This window comes from Sus scrofa, chromosome 7, assembly GCF_000003025.6.
Source record: "Sus scrofa isolate TJ Tabasco breed Duroc chromosome 7, Sscrofa11.1, whole genome shotgun sequence".
NCBI classification, from domain to species: Eukaryota; Metazoa; Chordata; class Mammalia; order Artiodactyla; family Suidae; genus Sus; species Sus scrofa.
This window is the reverse complement of record NC_010449.5, coordinates 16436414-16456370: the sequence shown is the minus strand read 5'-3', so window position 1 is coordinate 16456370 and position 19957 is coordinate 16436414. Positions and strand designations below refer to the sequence as shown.

Below are 19957 nucleotides of genomic sequence, written 5' to 3'. Positions count from 1 at the left end.
TGAATATGGTATTAAATGCCCCTATTACCTGTTTTATAATTAAAATCAAGAACAAACTTACTACATTCTCTCAAAGCTGTGGTCATTACCACTGGAACATTTCAACTGTGCAGTGACATGGACAGAGCACCAAACTGAGAATAAAAGGGCTGGGTTTTAACTCCGTATTTGCTGTGGGAAAATGGATAAGTGCTTTGTGGAGTTATGGTGTGCAGATCAAAAGAAGACTAAAATAACTTCATGTATACAACACATTAAATTCTAGTCCATCATTTAGGATTTTCCCCTGAAAAGGGGAAAAAAAGACAAATAAGATATGATCTTTGTCCTGCAGATATTCACAGTGTAACAGATGAAATAATTATATCAACAACAAACACATAATGGAGCAAAATAATTTTAGTGCAATGTTTATTACCACCCTCCCCCCAATTGCTCCACTGGATTATAAACTCCAAGCAGGAACACACTAGAAGGTAAAAGGCAAAAACATCTAAGAAATTGTGTGCAGAGATGCAAAAAATCAGTGGAATAGTTAGAAAATATGAGTACACAGAATGAACAGGGGAAGAAATCATTTCCCAGGGTGAGAGACACACTGGAAAACACTGGAAACTCAGTACACATGTCTTAGGGGGATGCAGAGGGAGCCAAACTGTAAAATCCATCATTATTTTAAATTAAATTAGAAAAAGAAAGTGTGGATAAGAAATGAAAGGTGAGGAATACAGACAAACAAGACCTTTAAAATTACCTCTCTCCAAAAAAAAAAAAAAGGCCTAAATTGAACTAGAGATTTCTCCTGTATGCATTATTATACGCTGGATTACTATACTTTGCAGTAACTAAAAATGGAATCTTTTCCTTTCTCACTCATGTGTGTATCATATAATGATAGAGCTAAATTAAAAAGAACTGGAGTTTTTAAAACTTCTTTATTTTTACTTGACACGTGCATTTAAAATGTCTCTAGAATTCTGAAAAGCACACAAAGGTTGAAAGCGTTGAATAATGGAAAATACTAACAATCACTGGAAGAAGTGGGTTAACTTATTTTCTTCCCAGATGCTAAAGCTCTTCTAGTTTTCCAATTTTAGGAGGAGACTGTTAATGCATACATTAAAAGGCGCCAGAGATGCGGACTATAATTATGTCTTAACCTTGCACCAAAACTTGAGGGAGAATGAATTATTGGCCCATGGAAATACTTGCATTTCACTATTCTTTGTCAAGAGAATTCTGGAAATTATGCAAGTCAGAATCTGTATTAAGGGCTGGTGATCATAGGTGAGTGGTACTGGGGCCCTTCAGCTGCTGTTAATAATGTGCTGAGGAAGACACAGGCCAGGCCTGGGGAGGCAATTCTATAAACAGCATCAACCCACACTCCACCAATCAAAGGACTCTCAACAGTCTTAAAACTTGAGCAGCAGAGCTAGAGATGAAAAAAAAAAAAAAAATCAGAAACAGCTTCCTCATTTCTCTAGTGGATACTGCCATTACTTGCTTTAAGCATCATTAGCATTAATGCTCCTTAGTACATCTCAATAAATATAACTTCAGCTACAAAGAAGTCATTAATATATTTTATGACACAATATATTGCTGAGAAACAAAGTGTATTTTTCAGGGAGGATATGAAAATTCTTCCTTGATTAACTATGGGCACTTTTTTTTTTTTTTTTTTCCAGCCATGCCTGAAGCATGTGGAAGTTCCTGGGCCAGGGTTTGAACCCACGACACAGCAGTAGCCTGAAGAACAGCAGTGACAACATGAGATTCTTAAACATTAGGCCACCAGGGAACTCTAAAAGTATGGGCCTTTTTTTTTTTTTTTTTTTTGCTTTTTAGGGCCACACTCACAACATATGGAAGTTCCCAGGCTAGGGGCTGAACTGGAGCTACAGCTGCCAGCCTACACCATAGCCACAGTAATGTCAGATCTGAGCCGCATCTGCAACCTACACCCCAAATACTGATGATAGAAGACCAGCATGGGAGTGACAGAACCCACTGAGTGAGGCCAGGGATTGAACCCATATCCTCTTGGATCCTAATCGGTTTGTTACCATTTGAGCCACGACAGGAATTCCCTCGGCACTTCTTAATTTAACTTTGTGTGTTTGACGCAATCTTCCCAATAGGTTTCCCAGGTTAAAATACTGTCATAAGATCTCAGAGAACAAAAGCTAAATAAGTAACTTCTTTTATATTCTTTTTTTTTTTTTCTTTCTTTTTTAATGGCCACAACCATGGCATATGGAAGTTTCAAAGCCAGGGGTCAAATCCAAGCCGCAGCTGCGATCTATATCTCAGCTGTGGCAACACCGGATCCTTAACCCACTGCACCAGGCCAGGGGTAGAACCCTTGGCACAACAGAGACAATGTGGGATCCTTAACCCACTGGGCCACAGGGGTGACTCTCATCTTAATTTAAAGTAGTAAATATTTGAACATTTATATCTGAAACAGGTGTCAGCCTTTGACAGCAAGGCCCGGCGCATTATATAAGGATGGGATTAGGAATAGGAAAAAACTTTCTTGTATCTTTCACATTACACATAGGGGAGGTTTCAAAATCATTTTTTATTTAATTCCATTTTGGATATTCTTTTCCTTTTTATCTTTCAATCTCAATTTGCCAAAGTGAAAAGTGTAATGTACATGCAATGGAGGTTGCCAGATAAAAACAAAATACCTACTTATACATGAATTTCAGAGAAATAAGTTTTTAGTATAAGTCCCACCTATTGCATGGGATGTACTTATACTAAAAAAAAAAAAAAAACTCGTTGTTCACGTGAGGCTCAAATTTAACTGTGAGTCCTGTATTTTTATTTGGTAATTGGCAATCCAACATTCAACAGGTCTAATATATCAAGCAGAGGTGTGCTGACCAAGTTTGTTGTTGGGGAAGGCTGGTAAAAGGGGGTGCCCACTAGTGGTGAGACATAAAAAGGGTTGGGGCAGAGTACCTATCAAGAAGGAAAGAGAATGTGATACATTTTAACTGTGTGCAAATACTGATGATAGAAGACCAGCATGGGAGGGACAGGTGGAGCAGCTGGAGCCAAGCAGCCCATGGATGAGTTAGATGCACATCCTTCAGCTGGTGGTTCACCACAGTTCCTCTTCCCACCTCTGCTGGTTTCTGTCTCATGCCAGTGAATTCTGTAGTGGCAGGGTACTATCAATGATGGTAGCACTAAGATACTTTAAGGTCTGATAAACAATTTAAAATATAGTAACTGCCATATCTATGTAGATATTTTTTATTTTTCAATTGAGGTGTAATTGAAATACATTATATTAGTTTCAAGTATAGTAATAATGATTCGGAGTTCCCGTTGTGGCTCAGTGGTTAACAAATCTGACTAGGAACCATGAGGTTGCGGGTTCGATCCCTGGTCTTGCTCGGTGGGTTAAGGATCCGGCGTTGCCGTGAGCTGTGGTGTAGGTCGCAGATGCGGCTCGGATCCCATGTTTCTGTGGCTCTGGCGTAGGCCGGTGGCTACAGCTCAGATTAGACCCCTAGCCTGAGAACCTCCACATGCTGTGGGAGCAGCCCAAGAAATGGCAAAAAGACAAAAAAAAAAAAAAAAAAAAAAAAAAGAGATTCAATTCTGCATAAGTTGGAAAATGATCACAATGGGTCCAGTTAACATGTGTTACCATACATACAAGATTTTTGTTCTTTTAATGAGAATGCTTAAGGTTTACTCTTTCAGCATCTTTCAAGGACACAATACAACATAATTAACTATAGTTGCCAAGCTGGACACTGAATCTCCATGACTTAATTTATAACTGGAAATTAGTATCTTTTGGCTCCCATTCCTTATTTCTCCCAGCCCCACCTCCTGCCTCTGGAAATGACCAATCTGTTTTTCATATCTATAGCCTGTTTTGTTTTAGATTCCACATTTAAGTAAGATCATGTGGTGTTGGTCTTTCTCTGCCTGACTTATTTCACTTAGCATAATGCCCTCGAGATCCATTCACCATGTTGCAATGGTAAGACTTCCTTATTATGGCTAAATAATATTCCGTGTATATCTATACACACACACCTCATTTTCTTTCTTTCTTTTTTTTTTTTTGTAGACATTTATTTATTTATTTATTTATTGTCTTTTTGCTATTTCTTTGGGCTGCTCCTGCAGCATATGGAGGTTCCCAAGCTAGGGGTCGAATCGGAGCTGTAGCCACTGGCCTATGCCAGAGCCACAGCAACGCGGGATCTGAGCCGCATCTGCAACCTACACCACAGCTCACGGCAACGCCAGATCGTTAACCCACTGAGCAAGGTCAGGGACCGAACCCACAACCTCATGGTTCCTAGTCGGATTCATTAACCACTGTGCCACGACGGGAACTCCACACACCTCATTTTCCATGTCCATTCATCTATCACTGAACACTCAGTTGTTTCCATGTCTTGGCTATTGTAAATAATGCTGCAATGAATAAGGGGTGTACATATCTTGTTGAGTTAGTGTTTTCATTTTCTTTGGATAAGCACTCAGAAGTGAAATTGTTGGATCATATGGTAGTTCTATTTTTAATTTTGTGAGGAACCGTCATACTATTTTCCATAGTGGCTATATCAGCTGACATTCCCAGTTCTTTTTCTCCACATCCTCGCCTACACTTGGTATTTCTTGCCTTTTGAGAATAGCCTTTTGAACAGGTGTGAGGTGATATCTTGTGCTCTGATTTGCATTTCCCTGATGATTAGTGATGTTGAGCATCTTTTCATGTGCTTGTTGGCCATCTGTAAGTCTTCTTTGGTAAAATGTTTATTCATATCTTCTGCTCATTTTTAAATCGATTATTTGGGATTTTTCTTGCAATTGAGTTGTATGAGTTCTTTATATATTTTATTATTTATTATTTTTTCCTTTTTTTTTCTTCTTTTTTTAGGGCCACACCTGCTCCGTATGGAGGTTTCCAGGCTAGGGGTCAAACGGAGTTACAACTGCCAGCCTACACCACAGCTCACAGCAATACCAGATCCTTAACCCACTGAGTGAGGCCAGGGATTGAACCCACAACTTCATGGTTTACTAATCGGATTTGTTTCCACTGCACCATAATGGGAACTCCTATATATTTTAGATATTAATTTCTTATCAGATACATGATTTGCAAATATTTTCTCCCATTTGTTAAATTACCTTTTCATTTTGTTGATGGTTTCCTTTGCTGTGCAGAAGCTTTTTAGTTTGATGTAGTTTACTTTTGCTTTTGTCGACTTTCAGATTTGCTTTTTTTTTTTTTTTTTAATCAATACTTTCATACTGAATGTTAGCAAAGGGCCTGATCATGAACTTGCATTTTCCCCTATGACTGATGTTTGCTGGGAAGAGAGGTGGAGGGAAGGGATTATGCAACTAAGTAGGACATTCTTAAATAAGGACCTAGGGAACTTTCCAAATCGGGCCTGATGGCCCCACCTGCCCACAAAGGAAGTAGAAAATGCTAGCCAGTGAACTAATAAATGGAACAGCAGTCTACCAGGTTCTAACTGCCTGTTGCCATTTTCCCATTTCCATGTGACTTCAGTTGATTCTCTCCTCAGCTTTTCTCTGGGCTCCAGGCCTTTAGGCTGCTTGCCCAGCTTCTCTAGCTTGGATATCCCCAGTTGATCTGGCCTTAAAGAACTCCAATCCTTTGGCTGTAACTGGGCCCATTCCCACCCTCACAGAGAGGAGGTGAGAGGCGAGAAGGTGAAGAGGGCTGGTGGAAACAGTGCCCCAAAGGGCCGAAGAGTCCTCTGTCAGTCCCTGATAACGTGAGCCGTCATGTCCAGCTTAAACCAAGTTTTCTTTGCCCAGGCTGATGGTGAATTATCAGGTGGGGGAAGGGGGGGTAGCATGGTAGTTCTCAGCATAAGCTTGTCTGCTTTACAGGGAGACCAGTCAAGGGAATCCTCAATCCTTGGATTATCACTGTCTTCTATTTCTACCCAGAATTTGCTAATTTAGATTTAGGCTTGGGTTTGCAGAAAAAGAGGGTAGAAGGCTCATTTTGACCTTAAGCTTAAGTGGTGTTTGTCAGTCCCCCTTTGAGCATCTTACTCTGAAGATTTTCAGCCATTTGTGGCAGGGTGATGAGCATGACCCTGGGGCTGGACTGCTCTCTCACTTCCTAGCTGTGTGACCTTAGGCAGTGACTTTCTCTCTCTGCGTCTCAGTTTCCTCATCTGTAAAACAGGGGCTAAGAACAGTACTGACAGAGTTGACAGAAAGATTAAATAAGTTCTGTATATATGTAGAACTTTCAGAATAGTGCCAGTTACATGTGCGCTTTAAACAGTTTAATAACAACAGCAATAATAATGGTCCAATCAGTTTCCATTCTTCTGGTCAATCTTCAGAGTAAATGGCAGAGCAGAATTCTGCCATTTATCCCCAGATACACACTTAAACTAAATGCTGTATCACTAAAATCTCTGCCATTTAGGAGTTCCCCTCATCATGGCTCGGTGGAAACAAATCTGACTAGCATCCATGAGGACGCAGGTATGACCCCTGGCCTTGCTCAGTGGGTTCTGGCGTTGCCATGAGCTATGGGGTAGGTTGCAGATGCAGCTCAGATCTGGCATTGCTATGGCTGTGGTATAGGGCAGTGGCTACAGCTCTGATTTGACCCCTAGCCTGGGAGCATCCACATGCCTCGGGAACAGCCCTAAAAAAAAAAAAAAAAAAAAAAAGACAAACAAAAAATCTCTGCCAAGGAATGACCTGTTACTCAACCTGAAACATAAGCTGAGAAGGATTAAAAAAATGAGGAAAATGCTTTTGGATCAGGTTGGCAGAGATCAGGGAGCACCAAAACGGCAAAAGGTACCTATGGTTGAAGCAGGAAACCGCTGAACTATATCTGCATCTCTGGTAACAATTATATAGTCACCTTGAGAGGGAAGATATCCTGGTAAATGGAAGTACACATTTTATACCCAAAGAGCTCTTTAGTATGTCCATTATTTTGAGGCTGAGTTATTCATCTGATTTTAGCATAGAGTTCAGGGGGCCAACAAAATGGGTTTATTAATATGTCCTGAAGTGCCCACCTCCCTGTGTCTCAAGGCCCTAACCTGAGCTTGGTTTTAGTGTGACATATACAAATATAACAATAAGGGAAGTCAATCAATTAGACATCTATCCAATTGTTCCTGATATTTAGCAACATCCCTAAAATTACTTTTTAAGCACTTTTTCATCTCTGCCAAAGATGGGGGGATAGAGTTAAGTGCACAAATGGCTTTGGACAATCTGGTGCAGAGAACTGCTTTAAGCACGGCATAAACATGCCAAAGCAATAACTTGTTTCTTTATCTGCATGTGCCATGAAAATCTGGCTATCATAGAGTGCCGGATCCATTAAAAACTGAATTTGCAATTTCCAGACAGCAGATAGCTCAAAGCGCAACAGGGCCAGCAGGCAATAATCCAAATTCACATCTCCCTCTAGAAGAAGAACTCTAAGCACTCTGTTGTTACATTATGTTATTCAAAGCACAGGGGATAATGAAGGTTTGACAATACTCTAGCTGCTGCAGGATTGAGTGAAACAGTCATTATTCTTCAAATGTAAAGAGCTGCATAACGTAACGTATCTTACATCACTAGACAAATTTAATTAATGGAGGAATGCAAATCAATACATGATGTCCGAAATGAAACCGTCCCTTTTGCTTAAGGTGTGAAGTATGTATTTACAAAATGATGTCACAGAGACTACTAGTTTCTGAGGGAAGAAAGGACAGTGTTCAACCTAAGACTTTTTCTTTCCCGAGACTTTTGAAATAGATTAGGCATCTGTCCAAGTGAAGTTGCAGAAAATATAATTTACATTTTTTTATTATATATTTCACGGCACAACAGTAGATATGAATTTCCGGAAGTGTCTGTATTAATGGCAGTTCTTAAGGTAGTCTTAGGGAGTGTGGATAAGAGAGATGACGGATCATTTTTTTGGTGTGTATTTAATACTGCAGGTAAAAATGCTTTGTACTGATATACTAACAAGTATTCACTCAAGTTGTGCCTATAGTAACCTTTAGGATAAAAATATAATAATTCTCAAAGACTTGAATATTTTTGTAGTATCTAATTACATAAGTAAATAATTTGGGGGAACACTGATTCTACCTCTCTCTCCCTTTCTTTTTTTTCTTTTTCTTTTTAGGGCTACACCAGCGTCATACGGAAGTTCCCAGGCTAGGGGTTGAATCGGAGCTACAACGTGGTATCGGAGCTGCATCTTCAACCTATACCTCAGCTCACGGCAACCCTGGATCCCTGACCCACTGAGCGAGGCCAGGGATTAAACCCACATCCTCAGGGATACAGTCGGATTCGTTTCCACTGCACCACAATGGGAACTCCCTACTTCTCTTGTCTTTTAGGCTCACACACATATTCTGTCCTTTACCCAATAACCAATACCTGTTCACTCTTTCACTATTTCTCTTTTATTAAACGACTTTCAATAGTTACTACATACTCCGTTTATCCAACCTTCTTAAGAAACATCTGTTCCTAGGAGAGTTTTCAAGATAAATAAACGTTATTCTTAAGATATCAATGTTTGTAAAGATGGGTTATACACATCTCCACTATTTTTAAACAAAACATCTGCTTCTTGATATAATTTAGGTCCAATTATTTTACCCTGGGGCTACGAAACTGTATGGGGATATTGGGGATTTGAGTCCAAATTAAGTGGTCTTGGGCAGCTGCACTTTAGTGTCCCTCTGTTAATGACTTATAACTTTTACGGCCTTGTCTTTGCCTTCATTTTGTGTGCTGCCACTTCTTAATGGGGCTCCGACGTCTTGAAGCAATAACCACCCTCTTTTTAACTGCTGCTAGGGTTGACTGTGGCTTGAGAAACTAGGCATCTATGTTTGTTAGCATTATTAAAAACAAAAGCGTGGATTGTTGGTGGATGGGGGAGCTGCGGAAGTAATGAGGTGGGGAAAGAGAAGGAGATGATTTTGACAGTCTGGGCCTGGGCTGGCTTCCTTTCAGGTTCTGGGCTGTTTTTGATGGCTGAGATGGCTACACAAAAGACGTGGGGTTGAGTGATTTTTCTGTCCATTCATATGCTAAATTCTCGAGTGTATTCACACAGAGCTGTTTTTTTGGACACGTATGAGTTTCTTTACAGTTCAACTGATACATGTCCGTGTGTGTAGAAAAATCATTAAAATAACATTAGTCACCAAAAGACAAAGAAAGTTTACTTCCCCAACACAGGCGCTACATAATGTTTCTACTCATGTGTGTCCACTGATTTATGTAGAAAACGTAGCACATTTTACAAGGGTAGAAAATTATTAAAACAGTAGTCACTAAAAGAAAATGACGAGCCCACTTCGCAAAATACAGAAACTGTACTGGTGACAACCTGTTAAAGACTCACTTTTAATGGTTGAGACTATTAATATAGAAATTATTATTATTCATGGAAATTAATAACTATATTTAGGAACTTATTCAACTTTGCAGATGTTAAAAAAAAAAAAACCACTACAGACCTAAACAGTACTGTGTACCTTTCATATTTTATCTTTTTTTTTTTTTTTTTTGCCTTTTCTAGGGCCGCTCCCGCGGCATATGGAGGTTCCCAGGCGAGGGGTCAAATCAGAGCTGTAGCCACCAGCCTACGCCAGAGCCACAGCAGCGCGGGATTTGAGCTGCCTCTGTGACCTACACCACAGCTCACAGCAACGCGGGATCCTTAACCCACTGAGCAAGGCCAGGGATCGAACCCTCAACCTCATGGTTCCTAGTCGGATTCGTTAACCACTGCGCCACGACGGGAACTCCATGTACCTTTCATATTTTATAGTAGTTTTTTACATTAGCTGATTATAAACATCTGTGTTTAGCTAATAAACCTAGATTTCCTCCAAACACATAATTCTGATAAAAATCTCACAAGAAAGAAAAGAAGGAAGGAAATAAGAAAGAGAGAGACATCTTTTATATCCATGGCAGTATTTTCTTTAGGCCAAAGACAGAAAGTGTTTGCATAGCTTCAATAAAGGCATTCTAATTAGAGCCTATACTACTTAGCCATGACTTATCCAAAGGAAACATTCCACTCCAGGTTGGCTTTCTGTGACCTGGAAGAACTTTGACCCTTGTAACCTTCCCTGTAGTTAGTACAATGTGTTTTCAGAAATTATAAGCTATGTGTACTATGGGTTTACTAAAACAACAGAGGAAAGAATATAATGTACAAAATACAATCAGATCACCTGCTGCTTTGGGTTCCCTTTACCAATGTTCCCTTTTATTGGGCTAGATAAATGGAAATTAGGTTTGGTCAAGCCTTTCTGTGTAAGTTTATATTATAAGAACTCCCCAAAACATTTTTTTTTTTTTAATGGACATGGAACTAGAGATAGCAATCCAAAATGAAATTCTTCCAGTCTCCAGCAAAATTGGTCTTAGGGTATAAAGAAGTATAAATCAGGTATTTTCTTTAAGACTCATTTTGCTCTAAGCTTTATTTGCTTTTTGCAACAGCACTTAGGAGAAAACCAACTGACCATTCACAACCTAAACAATGGCTTCAGAGTGTGATTAAGCAACGCACCTGGCTTCACTCAAACAACAGGTTTGTTTAACCTGGTGACTTTCCTGTGTCTGGGGTCAGGCAGGAGCAGTCTGGGCAAGGGGAGGAAAGAAGAGCAAATAGAACCGACTCACTGAGAACAAAACGGTGGTACTAACTGCCCTTTGTAATTACAACTGTTTTAACAGTTTCTTGCAGGCAAGGCTGTCATTTAAGTGACCCACTATAATTTGGGATGAAGACCCAAGAAATTATGCCAACTTTAGAACAGGAGTTGCATTTCTGGTTTACTCAGCATAATGAACCCACCAAAGTGCTGAGTATTCCTCCTTTGGTACACATTTACGTCAAGGGAAAAAGGAACAATTAAAAAAATCTAGCTAGACTCCCAGGAGCAGACCATACTTTGTTTTACTTCTTGCATCATGTTTATTATGGAAAATTTCAATTATACAGGAAAAATGTACAGAATAGAAGGATGAACCCCCACAAACCAATAATTCATTTTCAATAATCATCAACATACGGCCGATCTTGTTTCACCGTACCACATCCACACCCCTCCTTTAATTCTTTTTTACAGTAAATCCCAGACAGCCTATATATTTTATTTTATAGAAGTTTCATTTACGATATATGCATATATTGAACCTGAAGATCACTCCAGAAACCTCACTGAGCATGAGATGTTTAAAGCAACCTTAACCGCATCTTACAAAACGTTTTACACAAAAATCTATCTGCCAAGAAAATGAATTTGTTTGAATACAATTGGGTAATTGAGATGACAAAGGAACTCAAATCACAACCCTCTATTACTTTATTTATGGGGGAGAAAAGGAACATTCCAATACGGAAAAAATAGTGCACGTTACTCAATCTTGTGATTCTAGTCTTTTGGAGACGGATCGACAAGACACAAGGTGAAATGTGACAGGGTTTGACTTGCCTGGATGGAGCCTAGAAAAATGGAAGGAGTCTATGAAGGGGCAAGAGCTGCCTAGAAGGAAGCTTTTCCCTTTTCCTTTACTACACATGGAGAATAAATGCCAACAGGCTAAACCTTGGGAGCTTCAAAAATCACTCATCAAGCAGTCCGGCTACTTACAGTAATTTATTACTGATCTTAAAGCGAAGATCAAAAGGAACTCCATCCAGCATTTATATTCCATTCCTCATTGCCTGATGACTAATTTGTAGAGGAATGAAGTCTTCACAAGGGAAGCCAAAATAATCTGAGGTGACTTTGATACAATGCCACAAAGGATATGAAGAGGAAGCTGGTAAAAGCTGTAAATGGCTACGTTCCATTAAGAGTTCTAATAAAAGAATAATGGAATTTCCCTTAACTGTGAATTTTAAAATGTTAAGAAGTGGGCAAAATTTAGACAAGTCAGGCCAAACCTTTGATTTGTCACAGCCTCTTGTTGTTGCTAAATGTTAACTTTCGCCACTGTTGCATTTATGTTAATTAAGTGGCATTATCTAAAAAAATACAACTTTCCCATCAGAAATCTGGCCAATCTCCTTCCTTTGGCTGCTGTATTACTTATCAGCCTGCACCTTCCGTCTGCATTGTCAGATACTACTGGCTCACTCAGTCTCTTTCAAACAAACTGCCATATTCTGCAAAGTGACTGATTGAACATGAAAAATGTAACTTGAAATGATAAAATTTTTAGTCTCGTATAGCACCATGGTCACATGGAACATAAACATTTCTTTTGACAAATTTTTGGTACTTAAATCAACTGGTCACTATAGAAACACAAGAAGCTTTTCAAATTCTTTCAACTTCTATGAACAACTGGCACCATTTTTTCCTCCTGAATCCAGACATCTCTGTATACTCAAATGAGGAAAGTAGCTTTCACACTACTTATTTTGGCTAGTTAAAAAATCCCCACCACATGTCTCCCTGTAAATTCATAGATAAAGATTTAAGTTTATATTAGCATTTCAACTGTGCAAATGTTTTGTTTGCTTTGAAATCACCTCGAATTAACAGACTTACTGGAATCTTCCATGATATAGAAGTTTTTGCACAAGTCTCAGAATGCTTGTAATATATTTCCTCACGAAGATGTGGTGGTGAGCATTTTCTTAAAAATGTTATTTTCTTTTTGAGCGAACTTGTCTTTTACGAATATATGGTGAAATACTTATAAAAGTGACAAGATGTATGAGAATTCTTCAAATGCAGGGAGTGGAAAGTGTGGGGTATACATGAAACAAGCCTGCCCATGGGTCCACGAGGCTAGGGGGATACGGATGCAGGGGTCATTACACTACTTGGTCTTCTGTGGAGCAAAACTCTTGGGAGTGAATATTTCAGGTGTAATTCCAGGCACTGCTTTTCGGTAGGGTTTTAATTTTGAAACATAACTTTCTATCCAGAGCAATGGAGAGCCAAGAGGTGGCAGATAATACTTCAACTGTCTTTACCAACTCAAAAGCCAAGTTCATCAATGACACTGTTTGCAAAGGAAAAAAAAAAAAAAACCCAACCAAAAACTACCCATCAAAAAACAGCCCCAGATTTGTGTTTTCACAGTCTCTGAGATTTCAGTGATATGTAACTCCATTTTAATGTGAATAAAATAGAAGGATTTTTGTTCAGAAATACAAATTTTCTTTTCTTTATAAGAGATAGAGTTCAAAAATTAAAATTGAAATACAAATGTAATTAGTAAGTGTACTTCGAGATCACTATGTATTGGTGAAAACTGTGCTGTATGTTCAGAAGAACTTCTATTACCCCCTGACATTAATAATATGTTTCTCTTACCTTATGATCATATGGATTGTAGGAATGAAAGACCCGAGAAAGATCTTTTGTTCTTTGCTTTTTCTGTGAAAGAAAACACAAACATTGAGTTGACAAGTGGCAAAAATATACACGGGTATATATCTTCATGAATATGTATGTATGTATGTATCTATCTATCTATTTTATGCAGTTCCTTACCCAAAGTTCTGAAATCCCCAAATTTCTGAAATCTGCACTTTTTTTCTGCAGATTTAAAAAATTTTAAAATATAAGGGTAATTTTTGCACAAACATCTCTGCCACATGGAAAGTGTGTATTTTTTTGAAAAGATGAAGTAGGGAAGTCTGGGTGAAGGGTCAAATAGGGTGCTTGCTTATTACCTTGACAGAAGCTGCCAAGCTGCACCCTTCTCCCCAGCAGTACCAACAGGCCCTCTCACCAAGAATGAATGAGAGAAGGGATCGTAGCTCACGTTGGAAATTCTTAATTTCTCTTTTCCACTGAAAGGTTAGATCATCTCTGAATTTAGAGAGGAGACAGGACATTTTAAAAGCAGATGTCAAACACTCTCCCACTTGCTGATCATGGAACTTATTTCTGGTATGTATTTTTGGCGCATCATTGAGTTAGCCCACTACCATGTCTTAAAATTCTGTCATCAGCATGGTCTGTTTGTCTTTAATTCTGCCCTCCTCTTGCTTCTGGGTCCACTCTGATGTTGTTAATCCTTGCTTGGCATCTGTGTTCCCCGGCAAAGGATTTCCCTACTTCAAACTCCAATCTCCTCATGAGGACACCTGTCCTACCCGCCCCCCCCAATGCCAGACACCTAAGCAGACCCCCAGCAGAGATTCTACATGACCTTCGGCAACTACTGGGCCAAGGAGTCAAATCTGGTCTTACTTAGGACCTTGTATTAGAGTCACTGGTATACACTCTACAGTTTTCCCATGGACAAATCCCATGGGAAAACTGAACTGTCAGAACTGTCTTTGGAGCTGTAATTCCAGTTGGCAAATCATGTGGCCTGTTTCCACATCCTGATGCCCACTGAAGTCAGCCCTCCCTGCAGCTCAGCCAAACCTCCTCCCACCTCTGTCCTCCTCTGAGCTGCACTTCTGACCACCTGGCTCGAATGTCGTTTAACACACCTTTTCTCTGGAGAGCAGAGATACATCTCTAACTGCTTGGAAACAGCCCTGTGGTTCTGTGAGCCCTGGAAGCTGTTCTCAACAGGTCACCTGCCCATCAAAGTTTTCATTAGCTTATAATTTTCTCTTTCCTTTCCATACACCCACTTAGTTGCTTTAACAGTTCTTGGCTTATACTTCAATCAGAAGAAAAATGACGGATATTAACACTTCCTTTGGTAGGAGACAATATAAAACACTGGGGAACTTTTTTCATAAAGGAAATTATGCTGGAGAAGATAAAATAGGCGGTATATCGTATTCAACTTCGGAGGTGTCCCGAGAACTGATCTCTCTCAGAAATAGTTGAGCCACCAGCTTGAGCTGGCAGGTGGATAAGGGATATTCAGAGGTTTTTTTGTGTGGCCTTTTTATGTGGGTTTTGTTTTTATGTCTTTATTTTGATAGCTAAAACCTAAATATGCCTTCTATGATTTTGGAAACAAACATAACACTATTCAGATTAAGTTCCCAAAGAAGGCAGTGAGGGAAGAAGCCCTTTTATTTTCTGACAGCAAATTTATTATATACAACTACAGTAAAGTCTTGGCTTTGAACATTGAAGGTTATATGTTATTCATCCAGTTAACTGAAAACCAGTGCTATTTTCCTATGAGATCAAAGTCATACGGCCCAGTGAGGTATCTTCTAGGATCCAGAACAGAGGCTGACAAATGATGGCCCCTGGGCCAATGCAGCCTATTGCCTGTTGTTACAAATAAAATTTTATTGAAACACAGCCAGATTCATTTGCTTATGTTTTACCGCTAGTTGCTTTCACACTACAACTGCAGAAATTGGGTGGTTACAACAGAGACCTCCTAGCCCAGAAATCCTAAAGTATTTGGTATCTGATCCTTTACAGACAACGTTAGCCATCTCTGATCTAGAATCTCTGTCTTTGATCATGCCTACTTCTGGCAGGAGTCCCCTGATCCCTAAGCCAAATGAACAACCAACTGTCCAGCAAAATTCCTTGCTCCTTCTACTCTATTTATGAAGACAGTTGAAGAATCAATTGTAATTGACATCCTGACACCTATCAGGCAAAATAACAATTAGCTGTCTTGTGTTCAGGATTTTACCTTCTGAGCATCTTCTATCCATACAGAGAATGTTACAAGTTAGTTTCTAGAGCATACTGAAATAGACAGAGGGCTTTCGAAGCCTTCTGTACTCACATTATACCTGCTGATGACAGAAACTCTGAGATCATTTACTAAGTTTTAGCACCAAAGCCACATAGAAGGTTTCATGCACGAGTAACTAAAGCATGGTCATTATTGCTGGTGAGCCAGTTTCTTACACGCAGACCATGTGAACAATACTGTGGTACAAACTTGTTTAGCCTTGCTATCAGCAGTTTTAACTGAAACTAAAAGCTGAGCCAAAAATGGAATAATTAGGTTTTTTCCTATTGCATCATAGTGTGTCTAAATTACCTCCCACTTTTTAGCCTGTTAAAACAAACATCTCAGTCATGCAACCACCTGTTAATTCTCCAAGTGTTTAAAAAGTAAACATGTTAAACAAGTTGTGTGATGAACTTGGAACGAGGGTGGCCAAAGTACAATGAGCACAGCAAACATCTCCCCCTGAACTGTAGGAAGTGCCTTCAAGTCAACTTTGTCGTTACTTCCAAGGTCCAGGCCACAGAGATGAGAGGATGTTAAAAAGGAATTACATGCTGAGTCCTGCAGTCTCTGTGGGTTGCAGTTGGGTTTAAAAGATAAGGCACTGGGAGTTCCTGTCATGGCTCAGTGGTTAACAAATCTGACTAGGAACCATGAGGTTGAGGGTTCGATCCCTGGCCTCGCTCGGTGGGCTAAGGATCCGGTGTTGCTGTGAGCTGTGGTGTAGGTTGCAGACGTGGCTCGGATCCCACGTTGCTGTGGCTCTGGCGTAGGCCGGTGGCTACAGCTCCAATTAGACCCCTAGCCTGGGAACCTCCATATGCCACAGGAGCAGCCCAAGAAATTGCAAAAAGACAAAAAAAAAAAAAAAAAAAAAAAAAAAAAAAAAAAGAAGAAGATAAGGCACTATGCAAATGTGGTAAAACTTCTGGATTTCTAATAAGGTGGACATCTGTAGATCTCCATCCTACAGGCATTTCCTAAACTGTTTTTGAATTTCACTCTGCAAGGACAGAGAACACCAATGATCCCTTTTATTTCGTGTTTAAACTCCCTTTCAGAGAAAATGAAATGAAATGAAAGGCCTCAAGGGAGGATTTTTAACAGTTCAGGTTTCCAGACAATGTAATCATTTCAATTTTTATCAAAGCTGAGCTCCCAGGTGAATGACCCTCCACATGTGACGAGAAACCTGTGTATTCTGAATGTGAGGTTATACAATCGAGTTTTAACAATATCCATCTATTTAACTTCTGGTTCCTCAAACAAATTCAATGCTTTTGGTGCCCATTCTCTACTTGTAGATTAAAGTTTACTCAAGTAAAATAGAGTGATTATAAGGCAAAACTATAATACTGCTATAAATATCATATCTACATATGGATTCTCAAAGATGATAAAACCCATAAGCTTTCAAGAGTTTGATGTGCTTAAGGTATATTGTAATAAAATATAAATGTTTCAGTAAGCCCTATCATACTTTGTAGTAAGAAGCCAAAAGAGCAGGTGTGGATTTCAATGTACTGACTTTTGGTTTCTGCTTCTCTATGTAAGGAGCTTGGAAGTTGCCACTTTGTCCTAATAAGTAACAAGTTGAAAAGACCAAAAACAGCAACTCTCCTTAGAGAGGAGAGGACACAGTGAAACTGCTGCCCTCCCTCCCAAACTGGAGAGACCAAGAAGCAAATATAGGGAATACAATATATAATATATATATATATATATATATATATATATTGTCTGGAATAGGCTTCTCAGAGCAGAGAGAATCACTGTGGGAACAAGTGCTGGGGTAGGAAAACCTGAACTGTAACTATGAGATTGCTGGGGCTTGGTGCTGACAACTCTGAGTTAAAGACTCCAAAGGGATATAGTCATAGCTGCGGGCCCCCTCTCCCACCCCAAAGCATTGTGAAATTTACCACCAGGAACTCAATGAGGTTCCCATAGTAAATATAAGAGAAAAATCCCCTTAGGCTGAGCAGGAGGAGGGGGGAAAAGGTACCATTTTGAAATATACCCAGGAACTCTGTTCTGAAAGTCTGCCCTCAGGAGAAACTAGCTAGTCAGAGCCTAACCTGTGGGGTGTCATCAGAGCCTAACTGACCTGGGGAGAAGAACACTCAACTCCAGCCCACCTAGACATTCCATTCCACCTTAGAGGAAGGAATAAAACTGAGAAATATTGTTAAGTTCAAGTCTGGAGGCTTAGGCTACCTAGAAGACTGAGATCTAATTATAGGAATATAGACTATTTCCCTTCCTCCAACACCTTGACACTCACAAAGGGCAGGTCCTTTGAACCAGTACATCGTGTCTGGTTATCAAGAAAAATCACAAGGTATATCAAAGGCAAAAAATATACACAATTTGAAGAGACGGGGCAAACGTCACAACCAGACACGGCAATTATCAAACAATTATGATTAACACACTGATAGATAAAGCAGACAACATGTAAGAATAAATAGACAACCTAAGCTGAGAGAACTCTTAAGTTCTTTCTTAGGATGAAATGCTAGAGATCAAAAACAATGTAACAGCAATGAAGGATGGCTTTATGGGCTTATTAATAGACTAGACACAGCTGAGGGAAAAGTTTATGAGCTAGAGGATACATCGATAGAATCCTCAAAAACTGCAAAGCAAACTGAATGAAATGAGAGCAGAATATCCAAAGACTGTGAGATAACTATAAAAGGTATAACAAGGAGAAGATAGAAAGGCAAAGAAGAAATATTTGAAACAATAAGGACTGCGAATTTCCCAAAAATGGGGTCAGATACTAAACCACAGATCCAGGAAGCTCAGAGAACACCGAGTAGGACACAAGCCAAGAAAACTACACCCTGGCACTTCATTTTCGAATTAGAGTAAATCAAAGATAAAGAAAAAAATCCTGGAGTTCCCGTCGTGGTGCAGTGGTTAACGAATCCGACTAGGAACCATGAGGTTGCGGGTTCGGTCCCTGCCCTTGCTCAGTGGGTTAACGATCCGGTATTGCCGTGAGCTGTGGTGTAGGTTGCAGACGCGGCTCGGATCCTGTGTTGCTGTGGCTCTGGCGTAGGCCGGTGGCTACAGCTCCAATTGGACCCCTAGCCTGGGAACCTCCATATGCTGCGGGAGTGGCCCAAGAAATAGCAAAAAGACAAAAAAAAAAAAAAAAAAAAATCCTGAAAGGAGCCAGAAGGGGGAAAACACCTTACCTATAGAGGAACAAAGGTAAGGATTACATCCAAATTCTCCTTCTTCTTCCATGTAGTCAGGAAGAGAGTGGAGTAAAATATTTGAAGTGCTGGAGAGGAAAAAAAAAACATCTACCAACCTAGAAATCTGTATCTGCAAAATTACCCTTCAAAAATGAAGGAGAAAGAAGACTTTTTTCAGACAAAGAAAAATTGAGGGAATTTGTTTCCAGCAGACCTACCTTGCAAGAAATGTTAAAAGAAGTTCTCCAGAGAGAGAAAAAAATAATATAGGCCAGAAATTTGAATCTACATTAAAAAAGGGAAGAGCATGGAAGGAATAAATGAAAGAAAAAATTTTCTTTTTCTTAATATTTGATCTCATAGTAACAGTTTGTTCAGAATGATAAAGCAACAATGTATTTGATTATGTATGCCTAGGTATAGGTGAAATGAATGGCAACAATGATACAAGGGATGAGAGGAAGGAATTTGGATTACTTTGTTATAACAAGGTATTCATACCCCCTGGGAAGTAGTAGTATTTCAGGTAGTGGGAAATACTACTGGGAAAGTGGGTTTTTTATTTATTTTTAGGGCCATACCTCCAGCAAATGAAAGTTCCCAGGCTAATGGTCCAATTGGAGCTGCAGCTGCAGGCATATACCACAGCCACAGCAATGTGGGATCTGAGCCACTTGTGCAACCTATGCTGCAGCTTGTGGTAATGACAGATCCTTAACCTACTGAGCAAGGCCAGAGATCAAACCTGCATCCTCACAGATATGATGCTGGGTTCTTAACCAGCTGAGCTACAAAGGGAACTCCAAAAGTAGATTTTTTTAAAACTTGGATTAGTTATAAATGAATGTTGCCAACTCTAGGCAACCACTAAAATACATTTTTTTTTTTAAAACAAGTATAACTGATATGCTAAGAAAGGAGAGTTTCAACACATTTATTTTTTCCTGCTCCCTTTCTGGCAGAAAGCCTATGAAGTGGTTAACCGATTAACTGGCAAGAGCAGCAGCAAAGAGTGGGAGGGGAAGGGGCCAACTGGACAATCAGGTTCTGAATAGCTGACT

The 19957-nt window shown here is 39.6% G+C and overlaps 1 protein-coding gene across 10 annotated transcripts in view; it reads right to left on the bottom strand.

Annotated features, from left to right (window-relative positions):
• The window catches only part of CDKAL1 (CDK5 regulatory subunit associated protein 1 like 1), a 658999-nt gene that overhangs the window by 113273 nt on the left and 525769 nt on the right, over positions 1-19957 (bottom strand). For all 10 annotated transcript variants that reach the window (XM_005665616.2, XM_005665619.3, XM_005665620.3 and 7 more), the window contains one exon: positions 13383-13445. In XM_005665616.2, coding sequence (XP_005665673.1) covers positions 13383-13445 — 63 coding nt within the window. The remainder of the gene's footprint in view (positions 1-13382; positions 13446-19957) is intronic.